The sequence below is a fragment of the Ruditapes philippinarum genome, unplaced genomic scaffold, assembly GCF_026571515.1.
Source record: "Ruditapes philippinarum isolate M1 unplaced genomic scaffold, ASM2657151v2 ctg981_1_1_1_1, whole genome shotgun sequence".
In the NCBI taxonomy this organism is placed as follows: Eukaryota; Metazoa; Mollusca; class Bivalvia; order Venerida; family Veneridae; genus Ruditapes; species Ruditapes philippinarum.
This window is the reverse complement of record NW_026855378.1, coordinates 65,213-82,586: the sequence shown is the minus strand read 5'-3', so window position 1 is coordinate 82,586 and position 17,374 is coordinate 65,213. Positions and strand designations below refer to the sequence as shown.

The window sequence follows — 17,374 nt, the reverse complement described above, 5'->3', positions numbered from 1 at the left end:
GTTATATTAATCTACTTCTTACATTAAGCTTAAAATAAGGGTGTATAGAATCAATCGCAATTTTAACGGCCTTTTTAGTCAGTCTTTAGACAAGGACGTTGAACATAATAATAATAATAATAATAATAATAATAATAATAATAATAATAATTATGATAATGATAATTATTATTATTATTATTATATCATAATAACACAAAACAGATAGGTATTTCTGTCTAACCTAACTAAACTAACACTGAGTAACTATATACATGTAAGCAAATAGTATAATGTAAATACTAGGAGTTGTTGACTTATTCCAATGTATAGTGTAAAAGTCCGCCTAAATTAAGTAAATTTATAGATATAAAAGTACGTTAGAATTTTTTTGTCAAGTAAAAATAATGTTTGACTGTATGCTCTTTCTATACGTAATATTTGATACTGAACTGCAAATTCGATACTATTTTCTTTTATGAATTATGATACAGCCAAATCCAGAAAACGATTTGTGTTATTTATAATTATGGAAATCAGACATTTTTATTACAATTGTAATGTAATGATCCATGACGATATGAGAACTGAGAAAAAACAAGAGCTGTCACAGAACATGACAAATGCCCCTGAAGGATTCTAGTTCTAAACCAACTATTACATGTTAAGTGTGGTGGTAAAAATTGACAAAGTTTGAACCCCAGCAGTGAACTATAAGTTATACAAAGAAACCTAGGTCTTGTTCACAACACATTGTCCATCTATGGTGACTTTATATTTTTAAATGAAAATTGAAACTTTCATGTATACGGAAGTTACAGAGCGGACACAACAACCACCATTTATATGTATATAACATAAATATTGAAAAAGTTTAAACCCCAGCAGTGACCTTAAACTAAGGCGTAGGAACACGGGTCTTAAGGGCAACACATCATACATTTATGATAATTTGATATGTGAAATAAAAAATATAACCCTTTCATGCATATTATTTTCAGAGCAGACACGACCATATCTGCCTATATGTATATTAATATCAAAATTAACAAAGTTTGAACCCCCGCAATTACCTGGACCTAAGTCATAGAAACCAGTCTTGTTCGCGACACACCATACATGTATGATTATTTCATATATGAAAGAAAAATTAAAATCCTTTCATGCATACTGAATCAGAGCGGACATGACCACCACTGTCTATATATATATAAAGCCTGAATGACTGACGGAATGACAGACTGACAGACGTACGGTTCGATTTTAATATGCCATCCTTCGAGGGCATAAAACATTTATTTACATGTATTCATAATTTATGTGACATAAAACAACTCTAAGTAAAGATTTGGTTTATATCATTCCAATATGCCTTTACATCTACATAATGAGTGTAAATTAAACACTTAACATAAGGAAGCCTACAATCAAAAATTTAATTTAGCATTGTCTCTTTTACTGTTACTTTTAACGATTCTCTTTCACACTGTATTGAATGGCTATCAATTTCAAAATACCGCTACATGATCAGCAAGATTATCAGCCCATTTTCTCACTCCTGACGGAGTCTCACAACTTCTCATGGTGTCCATATGCGAGATACCATGTAACGGTGGAGACATCGGAACACATTCAAACTACGTCTGCACCAGCCATAAGAAAGGCAGTAATACACATCAATGCTGTCATTCGTGTAGATAATCCAATTCATGTAGTTATGGCTGCTTACATGTATGCTCTGCAATTTCGTGCACAAAATAAAAGGATCCTTTTGAATTGTGAAAAAGGACAAGTCAAGACTTTCTGTCTATTTATTCTTGGAAACAGCTAGAGCTTAATAACATGCTTTTTTCTCATCCTGGGAAAGTGTACTGAAGACATTTCGTCCGTTGACTCCTAACATACTTCCTGCTTTGGCAATTTCTTGTGAATATTTTTTAATGAGAATAATACTAAATTAATAAGATTTGAAACTTCTTGTTGAATTTTTAAGCAATTAAATGTCTAACAAATCTTTAATACCTTAATAACTATGAAATAGCACTGACTTAAAATCTGAAGGAATAAATACATTAATGAAATAACATATTATTTACTGAAAAAGCACTATCTATTTTATTAATTATTAAAACGAAAAAAAAAATAATAGAAATAGTTCATGATCAAGGTTTTGAACTCAATTCTCCTGGGTGAGAGGTTCCCATGCTACCACTGAGCTAATGCCACATTCCGGGATGTTATGACATCATTTAACATACATCAATGCAGACGATGTGGAATTATAAAGTTTAAATACTCTATAAACAGTATCTTTGAATTATTTTGAGACTTGCGATAATTTTATTTTCACAAAGTAAATTGAATTCTTCTTATCTACCTTTTAAAAAGACATAAAAACCTCTTAATCACTGTGTTTAAACAACCACAGTTGTTTGTTGTTGTTGTTGTTTTTTTTGTGAGGGCGAAAGAACCGGACCCAGATCGAGTATTCAGCAATAAAATAGCTTGAACAGCATAACTTCTTTCAATGAATCAATAAAATTACATAACAACACCTTGCTAATTCTACGAATGAAATATTTAAGGCATAAGTAGAATTTCAGCATTTATTTATAAGCGTTTACATATAACCCAGCAAACACATGACGTTAAAATAACGTCAGATTACTGTCAGATTTTGGTCTCGACGTCGGCGACCAAAATACGACGTAAATCTGACGTCCAAAATCCGATGTCTATTAGACGTTTCTTTTTGACGTCGTACTAACGTCAGGTTCTGGTCGGTTTCTTGACTGTAGGTAAAAAATTAACGAAAGGTAATCCTTATTCGCTGTTGTAATCATTTAAACTTTTTTTAAAATGTTATTTGGCTTACAAATTAAGTGTAAATATATATACAAGTGCCTTTCGAAGACCACGTGCGCGGCGCTGCAACCTAATAAAACATATAGGTGGCGCTGTATATAGGTTAATTACATGTGTTATTGTTATGAAATCTATTTATAGCCACAGATGTGTTAACGAGTTCCAATCATTTAACGTTACAGTATCATCATTTGTGGTACATAATATGTATCAAAATCACGAGTTTTTAATAGTTCTTTAAAATTTAATCATAGTGACAGGAAAAAGGAAAGAAAACATAATTATAATTCGAATCTACACTGCAGCCACGTGGATGGGAAATTCAAATTCGTAGGCGTTTCGTATGTCAGGAATCGGGATGCATTGATAAAGTGAATATTCCATATTTTCTTGAACAAAAAGGTCAGTTCAATTTATGTAAATTTATTTCTATTTTGTATTTGAAAAATAATTGCATGCATTCTTAGATTTAATTATCATTATTTGAACAGTTGAAGCAAAATGTCACACAAATTCGCGATAATGTTTGATAATTAATCATTTCAAATTTGGCATGTTTTAACTCTGCTCGTGAAGAGTTTATAATGTGCCTGTCAGTATAACCAAAGAGAATGCTTAGTATTCAAATTCTTGTTAAACTATGATTTTTTTGTCACTTAAAATCTGAGAATTGAGAATGAATTGATACGATTTCGAGCATTTCGGACCAAGACGTTTCGGTCCTAAATAACCCAAGACGTTTCGGTTTCAGACATTTTGGTATTTTCCCAAACGGTCCAATTTTTGATCAGAATAAATCTTACCTTATTGTGTTTTACACCAGATTTTAATATCATTCTAATAAATGAACGGGAAATAAATGAAAGAGCGAATTGATTGATTATGTAAGATAGAATGAGGCTTCATATAATCATTAGAAGGAAAAAATGTAATCAAAACAACATAAGCTTTTTAACAAAACGTAGTACATAAACATACATTTATTATCAACAATTTCTAAACACTCTTTAATTTGAAACTATGAAAAATTTAAGACTTGCGTAACTGTTCTATTTCAAAAGTAGAATATACATAAGTTAGAATATAATTTTCTTTTCAGGTAGTTCAAGCGTTTGACATGCTCTCAAAGGTCGGAGGGGCAGAAATACGTGATAATGTAGAAAGAAACATGAATCATTGGAAAGTAAGATTTTGTAAATTCTATTACATACTATAATCCATACAAAACTGGAGTTTTAAAGCGTTTTTTTTTAATATTCAGTATTTATGTTTACTTTTAATTTTTGTGAAAGCTCACTTTTGAAAAGCTAGCAAAGTTGTTCATTAATTTAAGATAACTTTCAAAATTTCATAAGGGCAGATAACCATGAAAAAATTTTTGCTTGTAATTTTTCTAATTTTCATAAATTTCTTTTTTTTCAGTGAAAATGATATCACAAACGCCATCGGACATTAACATGTTACATCCTCCGGACAGACGAGGGGTGGTGAGAGAAGGTCATATATCTAAAGGCATCACACCTCCAAATTCGTGCTAATTCTCGTGGATATTTAAAAGTACATTTGTGTATAACTTTGTGAAGTAACTAAAAGGAAGTAATTTATACGTTAGTGACAAAAGGAGGTCAAAATATGAAAAATACCACTAAATGTTTTAGTAATGCTGTAAAAATATAGTTAAAATACTGAATATCTGTCATTAATTGCTTCAAATATTATTATCCGAAATCGTTTAACTTTTCTTAAAATTATAATATTTTCATTATTTTGTTTGATAAGGCAAACTTTGATAGAAATATACATACATTGTTTAGATCATTAATATTTGTATATGATTTCTTAGTTTCATTTATGTCATTGTTTTTGTAATACTTTTTGTTTAATTATTAACTTATTTTACGTAAAAGTTTTATTTAGTTTAGTTTATGAAAAGTATTTAGCCTTGCAGAATTAACTAAAACTGTATGTATCAGCTTTAAATTGCAACTTTTATCTTAAATAAAAAAAACCCCATAAAAACATATTTTTGCTTTATGTTTTTTGTTATACATTTCATTGGAGTGAAAGTTACTTAAAAGAATGAGTTACATTACATTTGATCAAATCAGGATTAGCCAGAAAATATTTATAATATTGTAAACAAGGAGGATTAGGGAAATGATCAGATTAAGGTCAGAAAATGGTCAGGTTTAGGGCAGAAAAAGGTTAAGATTAAGATCGGAAAATGGTCAGATTGAGGTCGGAAATTGATCAGAAACTGGTTAGATTTAGGTTGGAAAATGGTCAGATTGAGGTCGGAAAATGGTCAGAAACTGGTTAGATAACGGTCAGATTTTGGTCGGAAAATGGTTAGATATTGGTCAGAAATAGTTAGATAATGGTAAGATCCTGACATCTATCTGACGTCAGATTATTACGTCAAAAAAACTTTCAAATCCGACCGTTTTTCCGACCGTCATCCGACGTCAGAACCTGACTTAAATCTGACGTCAGTATGACGTCCTGTGTTTGCTGGGAATTCTTTTAACCTGCCAGAGTTTTGTTTACAACCGTTACAGTGGAAACCGTCGAACTCGTACCAAAACATAATCGTACTTATTTTAGTGAAAGTGCCTTTAATTTACTAGAAATGATTTTCCTGCAAACATTTATTAAAATATATGTTATGAATCATATTTCAACAACTTAGAATAAAAATTAATAATGTTGAGTGCAATATACATGCTCCATGATTTGCATTTACTGAAATTAATGCCAGAAAATGACGTTTAGATATTAGATAAAAATCTTATTTTGGAATAGAGCACAGGCAAGCCCCAACTTTATATTGATATAGTTGAAGCCTTTGATACATTACAACACAATGGTGTAATGATTTTGTTGGGGCTGGACTGTGCTGATACTTTAATTTTCGTTTAAAACACCAAAAATACGTGAATTTTCCTAATTTTGCTGGAAATAGGGGTATTTCCATAGAAAATAAATCATACTAAATGTAAACATATGTCTATAAATTCATAACTTTTTAACAGTTTAAGGATTGAACTTATAAATAAAACCTAAAAACAAGAACTTTTCATTAAATTATTTTTTGCCAAAATCTTGGGCAAAAATCCATGGTTAGTGAACCTAGCTCTTTGCCATGTTTTCAGTATATTTCTTGCCATAGCAACCAAAGTTTTCAACATAGGAAGAAAAGAAAAAGACGTGCATTATTTCCCGACTGCCATCTATATATATCAAGTTTCATGAAATTATGTTTCAATACTTTTTTGCATTATCAAGGGATCCAGCTTTGTGGACGGACATACGGATGGACTAACGGTAAACCTAAAGTCCCTTCCGTTTAAACCGAAAGGGGACTAACAAGCTATTCATGGTTAGGATAGTTGTAAATATCAACTTTGCCATATAAAGAACAGTATATATGGACTTACGAATCGTTTGATATATTAAAAAACTCTTTCAGGGGAATAAAGGCAAATGTGAAATAGAGAGAAATAAAGAATCCCAAAGAACGCACAAAACGACAAAATTGAAAATGTTGCAGGCTCGGTTTGATTGAGCCTGTTCATGGACCGTACTCGAAAGTGCAATTTACCGTCCAGGCACTCTAGTACCGGCTTAAGCAGAATTCAACATTTTATCATGGTTATATTGAAATTTTGAATTGATAAACATCCGCAGATGTGTTCATACGGCGGTTATCATAGAACCTTTAATGCGATACATCAGTGCATAAAAAGCGGCGTATGGTTTTCAAGTAAAAGAATGCATGGTCCCTAAACAAGAAAACAATGGTCGGATCTAAATAAAGTAGATTTTTGAAAGTGGATTAGAGGTTTTGAAGCCTGCATATCACAGATAAGCTGTCAAAGACAAATTTAAAAAGCAGGGTACATATCCTAATGGTGATTATACAGCATACTGGAACCAACCAACTAGAAAATGGCCGAAAAGAAAGAATTAAAATACCACAAGCACATCAATGATGACATGAAGAACGATATTTAAGGATCGTAAATATAACATCCCTGAATAAATGTACGGGGCGACTTGGAAGCCCGTAATAAGTTATTTCTAAAGAAGATATGAATAATATAAGCTGGTTCATGAACATTGAATTCGACCAAATAAATGCAAAGTTGTGAAGAAAGTCAGGTTTTAGTTTAAATATTGAGTGATGATGTAGATATTGTATTTATCAGGGACAACATTTTTTTGCCATATATCTTTAATCTCTTTTCCTAATACAAATATACATTACAATTTTAAATATTTTTCAGGTTGTCTGTTAGACTAGATACTTACATAATATGTGTATTAATATCTTTATCTCTTCAATCGTTTATCGTTTTTGATTATACATTAAACAAGGAGTAAGAAACACATGGTTTAAGTCTGTTATTGACGATTCATGGAAAAAGCGGCACTGTTTATGCACTGAATACAACGGAAAGTATTTGAGAAAGGCGCTCACGTCGTCTTTGACTTTTGACGTGCGTCGTGATTCACTTAGTTGCCATGGTGTTTATTTCATCATTATTCATCGTGTTGTTTGCTGTTATTTTTTTATGTACTTTTTTGAAAATGTTTCAATTGTATGAGCTTATAAAATATCAAATTCGTACAAAACACCCTTGTCGCAGATTATTGGGACAACACTTTTGTTTTAAAGAGTAAGCTTTATGATAACAAATACCTTGTAGTTCAGTATAGAACCTTCTACACTATAAAAGAGATGACAACTTTCACATTTAGTGTCAAAGTGCAGGTTTCTGTTGCTCTAGGATAGTTCAACCATCATTATGTAATGTGTTAAAGGTGACCCATATTTTTCTTCTGTAAATTGCCGACTTTAAATTGTCAATATAACTAAAATATCGTATTCTAAATAATATTTCTTTTCAATCATATTTTAGAAAGATTACCTTGTGTACATGATATGCCGACATCTTCACTATGACTGCAATTATTTGATCCCCAACTTGTATGTGAACATTGCAGTAAGCTTATCTCAGTGCCCGAACACTCAACATCGTCAAAGTGTATTGGCAATTTTCCGGCGCCGAAATATGCGGACATAAATACCAAAGGATTAGTACTAAAAAAAACAGAAAAACAGAATCCTTTAAGAACACACAAAACGGCAAAATTAAAAATGTTGCAGACTCGGTTTGAATTAGCCTGGAAATTGTAAGTTACCGTGCGCGCCCTTTAGCACGGGCTAAATCAGTATTCAACATTTAAATGAAGTGGTGAAATTTGAATTAAAAATCATTCGAAAATATATTCCTCTAAAAATAATATAACTGTCGTTTTTATCATGATATACTAGTTCATGACATCAGTCATTCACTTGAATCTAAACATGTTTGCCTATGGAAATAAAACATTTCTTTTCAAATTAAACATAACTGCTTTACTATGTATTTAGCATTAAACAAACACGTTTGAAAAGTTTGTTTCAGCGTTAAGGATAAATAACTTCAAAATGTATTTTAATTTAATTTTGGTCTTCCTTAAACTGTATCACATGTGAGGTATTAAGGCCACTTTTAATGCACTTTCCCGTTATAGTATGAACGTAAATTAATGTACAAATGAGCTAAATATCGACATGATTTGAATATGAAGGTTATGAAATCAATACATGTTTGCTTAAATTTGTGTCTGAACAAAATCGAGGATACAGTTAAAATTCTATGAACAAACTGTGGCCTGATTTTAAAGATCATGTATGTTTTGTGATTGATATTGTTACTGTATGTAACCCACACTTGCAAAAAATTATATATATGTACAATTATGCAAATAAAACAATTTTCAAACATCGAAGAATATGTAAAAAGTGTACTGCAAATGTTTGTGCACATTATATTTAATCAATAAATTACATGCATTCATTTCTTATTGGAAAATTTGACTTAGAATGTATAGAAAATAAATTTCTAATTACCTCCCTTTATTTACATTAAATGTTAAATTGGGTAATATCTTTATAAATGATGCTTATTGGAACTTACTATATTGACAACTCCTAATTTGAGCATCATATTTATGACATAAAAGCATGAAAAAATTGTGTTACAGGATCAATAATTATCTGATGGTTTGTTCCTTTCCATTAGTAAACATGATTATTAACGGACTAGCGACAAAGGATTGGCTGAATTTTATATTTTCTGAATAGTCAAATAACACTTTATTACCTTTGAACTTAATCCATTCGTTTGAAATTAAAGACATTCTTTCTATATAACATGTATGTTAACATATCGAGAAATACGTTAGTGTCGTTTTTCTTACTTACTGTGGATAATTTAACATCTTGCAAACAACTGTTGCAGACTGCGCTGTAAAGTCATCATCGCATACTGTACCCCAAGACCCATCATGCAATACTTCCAGTCTCCCTTCATATGGATGTGAGCCATTCACCAATCGAACTTCAAGAATAAAGTCAATATTTATATGAATGGTGAAAACTATGAATTAAATAATATTTTATGAAGAAAAAGCCAATGATGCAAATTGCAATTTCGGTTTGTGTTTTATTGGCTTGATAACTGTGCCTTTTTCATTATTGACAAACAACTTAAAATAGTAAGGATTTATATTTTCAATAGAATGTATTTTAATAATCATTGCTTTATTCCCCTGATTGTGTAATGGTTTAGTTATAAGTATACAATCTAAATTATGTATTATGATTATTTCAACATTTTCATATCAATTAAATATACCAATTAACTATTAATTGTCTTAACCAAATTTATGCCTTGATGACATATAATTATTTCTCACACTAATCAAATTATATAGATATCTGTAGCAGCTAAAAAAGTAGCAGTACAAATATATGTGTTTATCTCACGGTCGAACGTATTTTGGATTACATGTGACCACAAGCCAGAGTGAACATATTTTATAAAAAATGTTTATATCAAAATTGCTAAAATCATAGAAGTTAAGGTTCAATAGTTAACAAGTATACTGTGCTCCTCTAAGTTCACGGTACTTAACGCTTTGAAACCAACTGATGGTACTGAATGGTAATGAAACTTATGGTACAAAACTTGTTATAAGCTATAACATGACACAAGGAAACAACAATATATTCAGTCAAAGTCAATTTTGATGGACAAAACCTAGACTATATGTCAGCCATTTTGAAAACAAAATGTTATCATTTAAATCGCGGTAATGGTGTTATTTTTCAGTTTTTTTCTTGTTTAAGTTAAACTTTCTACATGTTATTTTGCTTGATTTTAAATATTAAAATTATCCTTATTTTATAACTCAAAATTTATTTTTTTCAACAAAAAAAAACATTAAGAAAATGATGATTGTTTCAGGCATACCCACAAATTAAACGGACTGTTGTTGCTTTTTGCAGAAATTTGTAAAACGTTGTTCTGTTTACACAAAAATCTAGAGATTTAAACTATTTTGCACAAAAACTTTGTTGTATAGGTGTCTGAATAAAATACGTCAATTCTGGTCACATGAAAATATGCCATTAACGTGAAATAAGTGATGACGCGGAATAAGTGATGTTGAGAATACTAGTAATTGAAAAGTGATGATTTTGTGCCGGTGAAAATGTCATAAGATCAAATCCTATATCGTGAATGTTAGTTGTTGTTTATACTTATGTAAATACTCATTATAGAGTTGCATAGCAAATACTTTTGTGCAAAGATATATACTGATATATACTGACGACTTGTTGTCCCAATATTTACTAAAGAACACTTTTTCAAATTTTATGCAGTTTACCAAAATGCAAAATATGTATTTTAGGTTAAATATTTAGACAATGTATAGTGCGCTTTAAACGCAGCTAAACAGAACGATATGTATTATTTAATATGGAATCAATGTAAAGCTAACATGTATACCTAACCAATACCCGTCATGTTCTCGTAATTTTCGCAATATTGAACAATATAACGTTATACATGCATTCATATTTGAACATTCCACATATTGTCAAAAGGACAGTGTGGTTTTAATTTATTGGTATTATGTCAACATTATATATTCAAGTATCAAAATTTACTCCTCTTTTCTTAAGAGTTTCTATCTACGAGATAAAATCGACGTAGACGTCGTATGTATTTTAACTACATAGTTATCGACTAAGGTCATTTGACTCATAATTGGGGAAACAATGACTATTTTCTTAAGCGCTTCAACAAGACACCTATCCTGAATTCCTCAAACAGTACATGTAATTGTTTTCAACAATGAATTGTTTATTACGCTCCCCGAAAAATTGGGGGGAGCATATAGTCGCCGGGTTGTCCGTCCGTCCGTCAGTCCGTCAGTCCGTCCGTCCGTCCGTCAGTCCGCACTCACAGGACAGTAATTATGTGGCTAGAGGGACAATAGGTAACTGTTCTTTCTCTTTGATGTCATTCATTCCGTAATGCTTTTATGTGGCTATTTTCTTTTGTGTGTCTAAAAAGTACAATAGAGAGAACAATAGAGTAGCCACATAATTACTGTCCTGTGAGAACATCCGTCCGTCCGTACGTACGTCACAAATTCGTGTCCGGCCCATACCTTTTTAATTTGAAGTCGGATTTTAAAATTATTATATGATCACCATATCAAGACGACGTTTCGCGCGCAACATTTTGGTGGCTACATTAAAGGTCAAGGTCACAGCATGACCTTGCAGCAAAATTGTGTCCGGCCCAAAACTTTGTTATTTAAGGTCGGATTTTACAACAATTTCACAGAAATGATCACCATATTAATACGACGTGTCGCGCGCAACATTTTGGTGGCTATCTTAAAGGTCAAGGTCACAGTATGACCTTGCAGCAAAATCGTGTCCGACCCATAATTTTGTTATTTGAAGTTGGATTTTAAAATTATTTCACAGAAATGATCACCATATTGAGACGACATGTTTCGCGCAACATTTGGGTCGCTACCTTGAAGGTCAAGGTCACAGCATGACAGCATGACATTGCAGCGAAATCGTGTCCGGCCCATAACTTCGTTATTTGAAGTCGGATTTTAAAACTATTTCACAGAAATTATCACCATATAGAGACGATGTGTCGCGCGTAACATTTTGGTAGCTAACTTGAAGGTCAAGGTCACAGCATGACCTTGCAGCAAAATCGTGTTCGGCCCATAACTTTGTTAATTCAAGTCGGATTTTACAACTTTTTCACAAAAATGATCACCATATTGAGACAACGTGTCGCGCGCAACAATTTGATTGTTTTTACACTTTGAACTTTGTCTGTGACATATCTCTGGCACAACAAGAGGTATACCTTCCTGTGTCGAAAACGACTTGCGATTTAGTTTTAAATTTATTTGCATCTCTGTAGTTCTTACATTTCAGTTATTTAACTTTAAATAGCGGTTCAGCAACTTGAAAGCTGTAGATAAATGTGATTTATATATACCCGTAATTCTATAAGCAGAAAGATGACCCATTGTACAAATTGCAGGTTATTTGTACAGTGTGCGGCGAATGTTTGAAATACCCTGTGTACTTGTCTAAAACGCTAAATGAATGGTAACGGATCACTGATTGTCTGAGTTGTTTATTATGTCTCTTCACAGTTTCTTTTATTGTAAGGCATAGATGTTTGTCATGTTTCTTGTGTTAAAAAATCAAATTGCATATTACTTTAACCGTGTTCATTTTATATTATGTTTGTGATATGATTATTCCGTATTTTGAAAACGTGAATTCACGAAGTTAAAATTGTGAATCATGAAGATGAAATCGGCAATTTATGATGTTGAAATGGACTTACCGGTCTTTTGTAGAGAGCCGTCAGGTTTTGTTAGCTTTAAATGTATTTCGGCTCAGCCTAATCTTCATTTGTGCTAAATGGCTTAATGTTCCAATATTTTGTACTAATATCCTATCCATGTATGTTTTTTTGTTTAAACGATAGGATGAACTATATAATATTTACAGCAAAAGTCTACGTTTTTTCAATCATCCTCTACATAATTTTATTTACGTTTTTGGAAATGAATTTTTTTTTCATTGATATTACTAAAATTTTCAGCTATTCTGTTCAACACATGCAGTCTGGAAGCAAATTAATGATAGTTTAAATAAAATGTAAATAAGACGAATGACAGACAACGTTGACAATATATCACATATGTTCTTACTTTTGCTAAATCCGTAAAAAATAAACAAACGATTGATTGTAATAACACATTTCAAATCTGTTTTAAAACTTTTTCATGCATTTTGCCTTAAATGAACACTGATCGGCTCCAGTAAAAAAACATGTTAAACAGTTTAAGGCTAATATTTCAATAATTAATTATTTTCCCATAAAATTCTATTGAATCAATGTTGACCCCATGGTGATTATTTTTATTTTCATAACGTTGTAAAGGACCACAAAGAAATATTACGTGTCAAATACGTTCAGCTTTGAGCACTGAAGTTTCGGAGGAGACGACTGTTCAGACAGCTTTACTATATACGTCTATTAAATCAAAGTAAATTTTACGACTGGGCCGACTTTAAACCTAGCGGCATGATTTGGTGAAGTTTTAAATGTGACCGATTCAGAGGAAGCTAACATATAAAATGTGCAATCAATATTTAAATATCTATATATAATCAGAAATATTTTATGACAAATTACTAAATGGGGTCAAATTGGCTTGGTTACTGTGCCGCTCAATATCATGGACACACAAAAGGGATATTCTAATTATCTTCTCACTTGTATGCATATCATCTAATATTTGTATTAAGGCCAATTATGCCCCAGAAACGTTATCATTTTTTTATTCGTCAAAAACTTTCTATTTTGGTATCTTGGTACAGTTCCGAAAAAACCTCATTTGCCATATAGGTGAACTATCTTTACTTATTATGCTCTTTTGGCAAATGGCATAATTATAATGAATTGATATTTTGTATGTAAGTTAAAATACTTATTTGTTTATACATGTTGCTACCTTCACTTCACAGTCAGCGCTACTTTCCTCAACTGTATAGAACATTATTAAACACATGTTTGATATTTCTAAATAATTCAATCAATATCTATTTCCGAGGCATAATATGCCTTTATATTTTTTTTGTCATTTTAACTGCATATGCCTTACTGTGCGCATTTTTCTTTATCAAATTCATGCTTGAATAATATTTTGAATTATTTTTCCTCACTAGCCAAACTCCAAAACAATCTGTGAAATAGTTATATTATCTTATCAATTTTTCTAATACTAGACGTTCACAAATTAATTTACCTATTCTTACGCGCTGAATAGGTAAATTAATTTGTGAACGTCTAGTATAAGACTAGACCATTCTGTGTAATCTCCCGGACAAGAAATCTGCAACGGACCGATCGACCGACCGACCAACCGACCGACTACCAGCTGGTTACAGAATAACCCCAAAAACGTTACAATTTTTATTCTTCAAAAACTTCGTTGTCAGGAATATTATTAAAAATTGAGTAATGCCTTCTTTCTTTGATTAAATAAGGCGTTTGTTTCTTTTTTAGAAACAACTTGATTTTCAACTTTCTTACATGTTGTGAAAGTTATAAAGTTTCATGAATAGATTTTAAAAAGTTTGGTATTTTTGAGAAAAAACCATAAGAACATTAGGGTAAAGGAATTGTAAAACATCTTTATTGCTGTATTATAAATTATTATTGTTCAAAATTGTTGTATGTATACTATGTTTTTGGACCGGTGGCCTTAGAACACAAATGCAGTTATTTGAATCTTTGAATCATGAATCTATCATTCAATTTTAAGTGGCTCATAGATTGGAGTACAATAATTCTGTTTCTTTTAAAAGGATAGATATTACAGTTACACAACACACAGGTGGACATGGATATTTATTGTAACAGATGTGAGCTGATTTTGTTACACAATAATGATTACTCATTAATCAGTATTTTTTTCTATTTTCAAAGAAAAGCAAGTGATAACAGCTGTAATATACAGGTTTATATTTTGTTTGATATAATACGGCACCAGTGGCCATGAAAGCAAAATATCCTTAGAATTTGGAAGCCCTTGAAAAATATTAATCGAATAATCTACTAAATTTTAGTATTTGACAGCACTAACATAATTCCTGTAGCTCCAACAAGAGCTATTAACAAAACGAAATGTGAAAATTCTATCGGAATTTTATGAGAAGATATTGCCACACACCTAGTCAGCCTCAAAACAGTGAACAGACTCCTGCCTTTGGTCTTTTAAATGTTTGCTTGCAAACTAATCAGTCAGTATAATGCAGGTCCTCTTTGCATTTTCAATTTCTTTAATTTGGAAAGAGTTACAGCTCGAAAATGTGGAATTTCCATATGATTGGTGTTCCTTCGAATATCGACCATAAAATAGAATCCTCCATCTCTCAGAATAGGACATAGACATGACCAATTATATTTGCCTTGTACAAAAAGTTACAACCATAACATGCAATACATCACTCAAAGACATGCAATAACTGATTGCATAAACATAACAAATTTTAGATGATTTATCAGCTAAAATATATCAGCTAAAATAGAAACGTTCTCAATCACAATGTCTAGAGATAGACCTTTTATGGAATTTCAATTCTGAAATTGGAATAACTTATCATCCATTTCTTTTGAAAATGGAGCAGAAAGTGAAGTTTTGTTTTTGAAGAAAGGGCAATTATATAAGCCTGAGAAGACAGCTAGAATTGTAGTGAAAAAGGTTTATCTCATTCTGTGTCATTGCATTACAGTTTTTGTTATTCTATACAGCTAGAAAAGGTAGATAAGAAATATTTCTGTAAATTAGTTTATCAAGCTTCACAATTGCCAATGGTAAAAAATGTTTGTTCAAGCCTCATTGTGGTACATTTTAAAAATGAATATGGTTTCTCTTTCATTGAAACAAATGTTCAGCATTGTTTTATTCATTAAATATAGAACATCTATTACTATAGGCTATTCATGTATAGACTTATAATACCAAACTGTAAAGGACCCCTCGTCTGTTTCAATCTGTACACATATAGGTTTAAAAAGTACTAAATTTAATCCAAACTTGGATTCTCATAAAAGTGTACTTTCAGTAGAATCTGACCTACTGAAATTCAATGCCAGTATTGCATCTTTATTTTATTTAAAAATACTGTTGTATAATTCATGTATTCATTACCATAAGTATGCATGGTTGAACTTTCACAAAATGACAATGTTTCTCCGAGAAAAAATATGTAACATATTCAATTATTTGTTTTAAATGACTGAGCCGAACTGACAAAGAACTACCTTCTTACAATGATAGCCCTTGACTATAACAGATTTAGTCAGCATTCGAACAAGAGATTATAGAAGACTTGAGAGATTAAATTTTGAATGATGACTTTGTTAAGACATGAAAAAAGAATACGAAGACTCGATAAGTTGGCCAATCATATCTTAAAATTAATTTGGTGTGGGTTTAAATTTGGTTAAAATTTGGTTATTTTAGCATAGATGAATGCAAAATTTCGGATTCAAAGTAAAACAAAGTTGGGTCATTTTAGTAAAGTCACAAAATCATAGGTTCTAAATGAACCAAACATTGTTGAGGTTACTTAAGCAAAGTTATAATGAATAGTTTTCTCAATGAACCGGTCCATACAAATGATGCTTAGTGAAACAAACAATGTTGAATTTAATTTAGCAAAGTTACATAATCAAGAGTTCTAAGTGAAACAATGGTGAGGTCATTTAAGCAAAGTTACAATATATTGGGTTCATAAAGTAAATCTAAACAGTGTTGAGGTCATTTAAGCACAACTTACAATATAAAGTGTTAAGTGAAACAGCGATTGAGGTCATATGAGCAAAGCAAAAATATAAAGGGGTTCTTAATTTGAAACAAACAGTTTTAATGGCATTTTAGCAAAATTACAATAGAAAAGATTCTTAAAGGAAAACAAAATCAAACAGTGTTGAGAACTTTAATGTGAAATCACAATGTCAAGAGACAAATGATTTTAAAGTATTTAGCAATAATAGTGAAGAGGCCTAAATAGCTGGGGTGAACATGACATAAAGGATAATGGGTTTGAATAATTCTTGGTCACATTCTTGTTTTCTGACACCAGTGCTGCTTAATTTGCAAAAGCAGAATTGAAAGTGGTTAAAATAACCTTTTATCCTTTTTCACAATGAAGTTTAAATAAGTATGTTTATATAAAAATATAATATTCAACTTTACATTAACAAAAATATACTATAAATAGTACCATATTTTGAAAGAAATCGAACAGCTGATCTTTTTGAAGAACACTTCACTTGACCAGTTACTGACCAGATTAAATTTATGTATTGTCCAGATCAGGGAAAGAGCAGTCTAGATCGAACTTGTTTGGCATGAGGAAAATATAAACAAACACATGTGTTAAATGAAAAATGGCATTTATTGAAAATGCCATAACTGACATTAATTAAAACTATTACATATAAAACATGTTATAAACATTTTCCAAATGGTAAAACTGGGAGGTTACAAAACCGCCCACATTATA

The 17,374-nt window shown here is 31.2% G+C and overlaps 1 protein-coding gene across 5 annotated transcripts in view; it reads right to left on the bottom strand.

The window, feature by feature from the left end:
* LOC132743110 (deleted in malignant brain tumors 1 protein-like) overlaps positions 1–17,374 on the bottom strand; it is a 180,390-nt gene that overhangs the window by 145,293 nt on the left and 17,723 nt on the right. For all 5 annotated transcript variants that reach the window (XM_060731626.1, XM_060731624.1, XM_060731623.1 and 2 more), the window contains exons 7-8: positions 9,158–9,293; positions 7,776–7,948 (exon numbers count right to left, since the gene is read on the bottom strand). In XM_060731626.1, the coding sequence (XP_060587609.1) occupies positions 7,776–7,948; positions 9,158–9,293 (309 nt within the window). The remainder of the gene's footprint in view (positions 1–7,775; positions 7,949–9,157; positions 9,294–17,374) is intronic.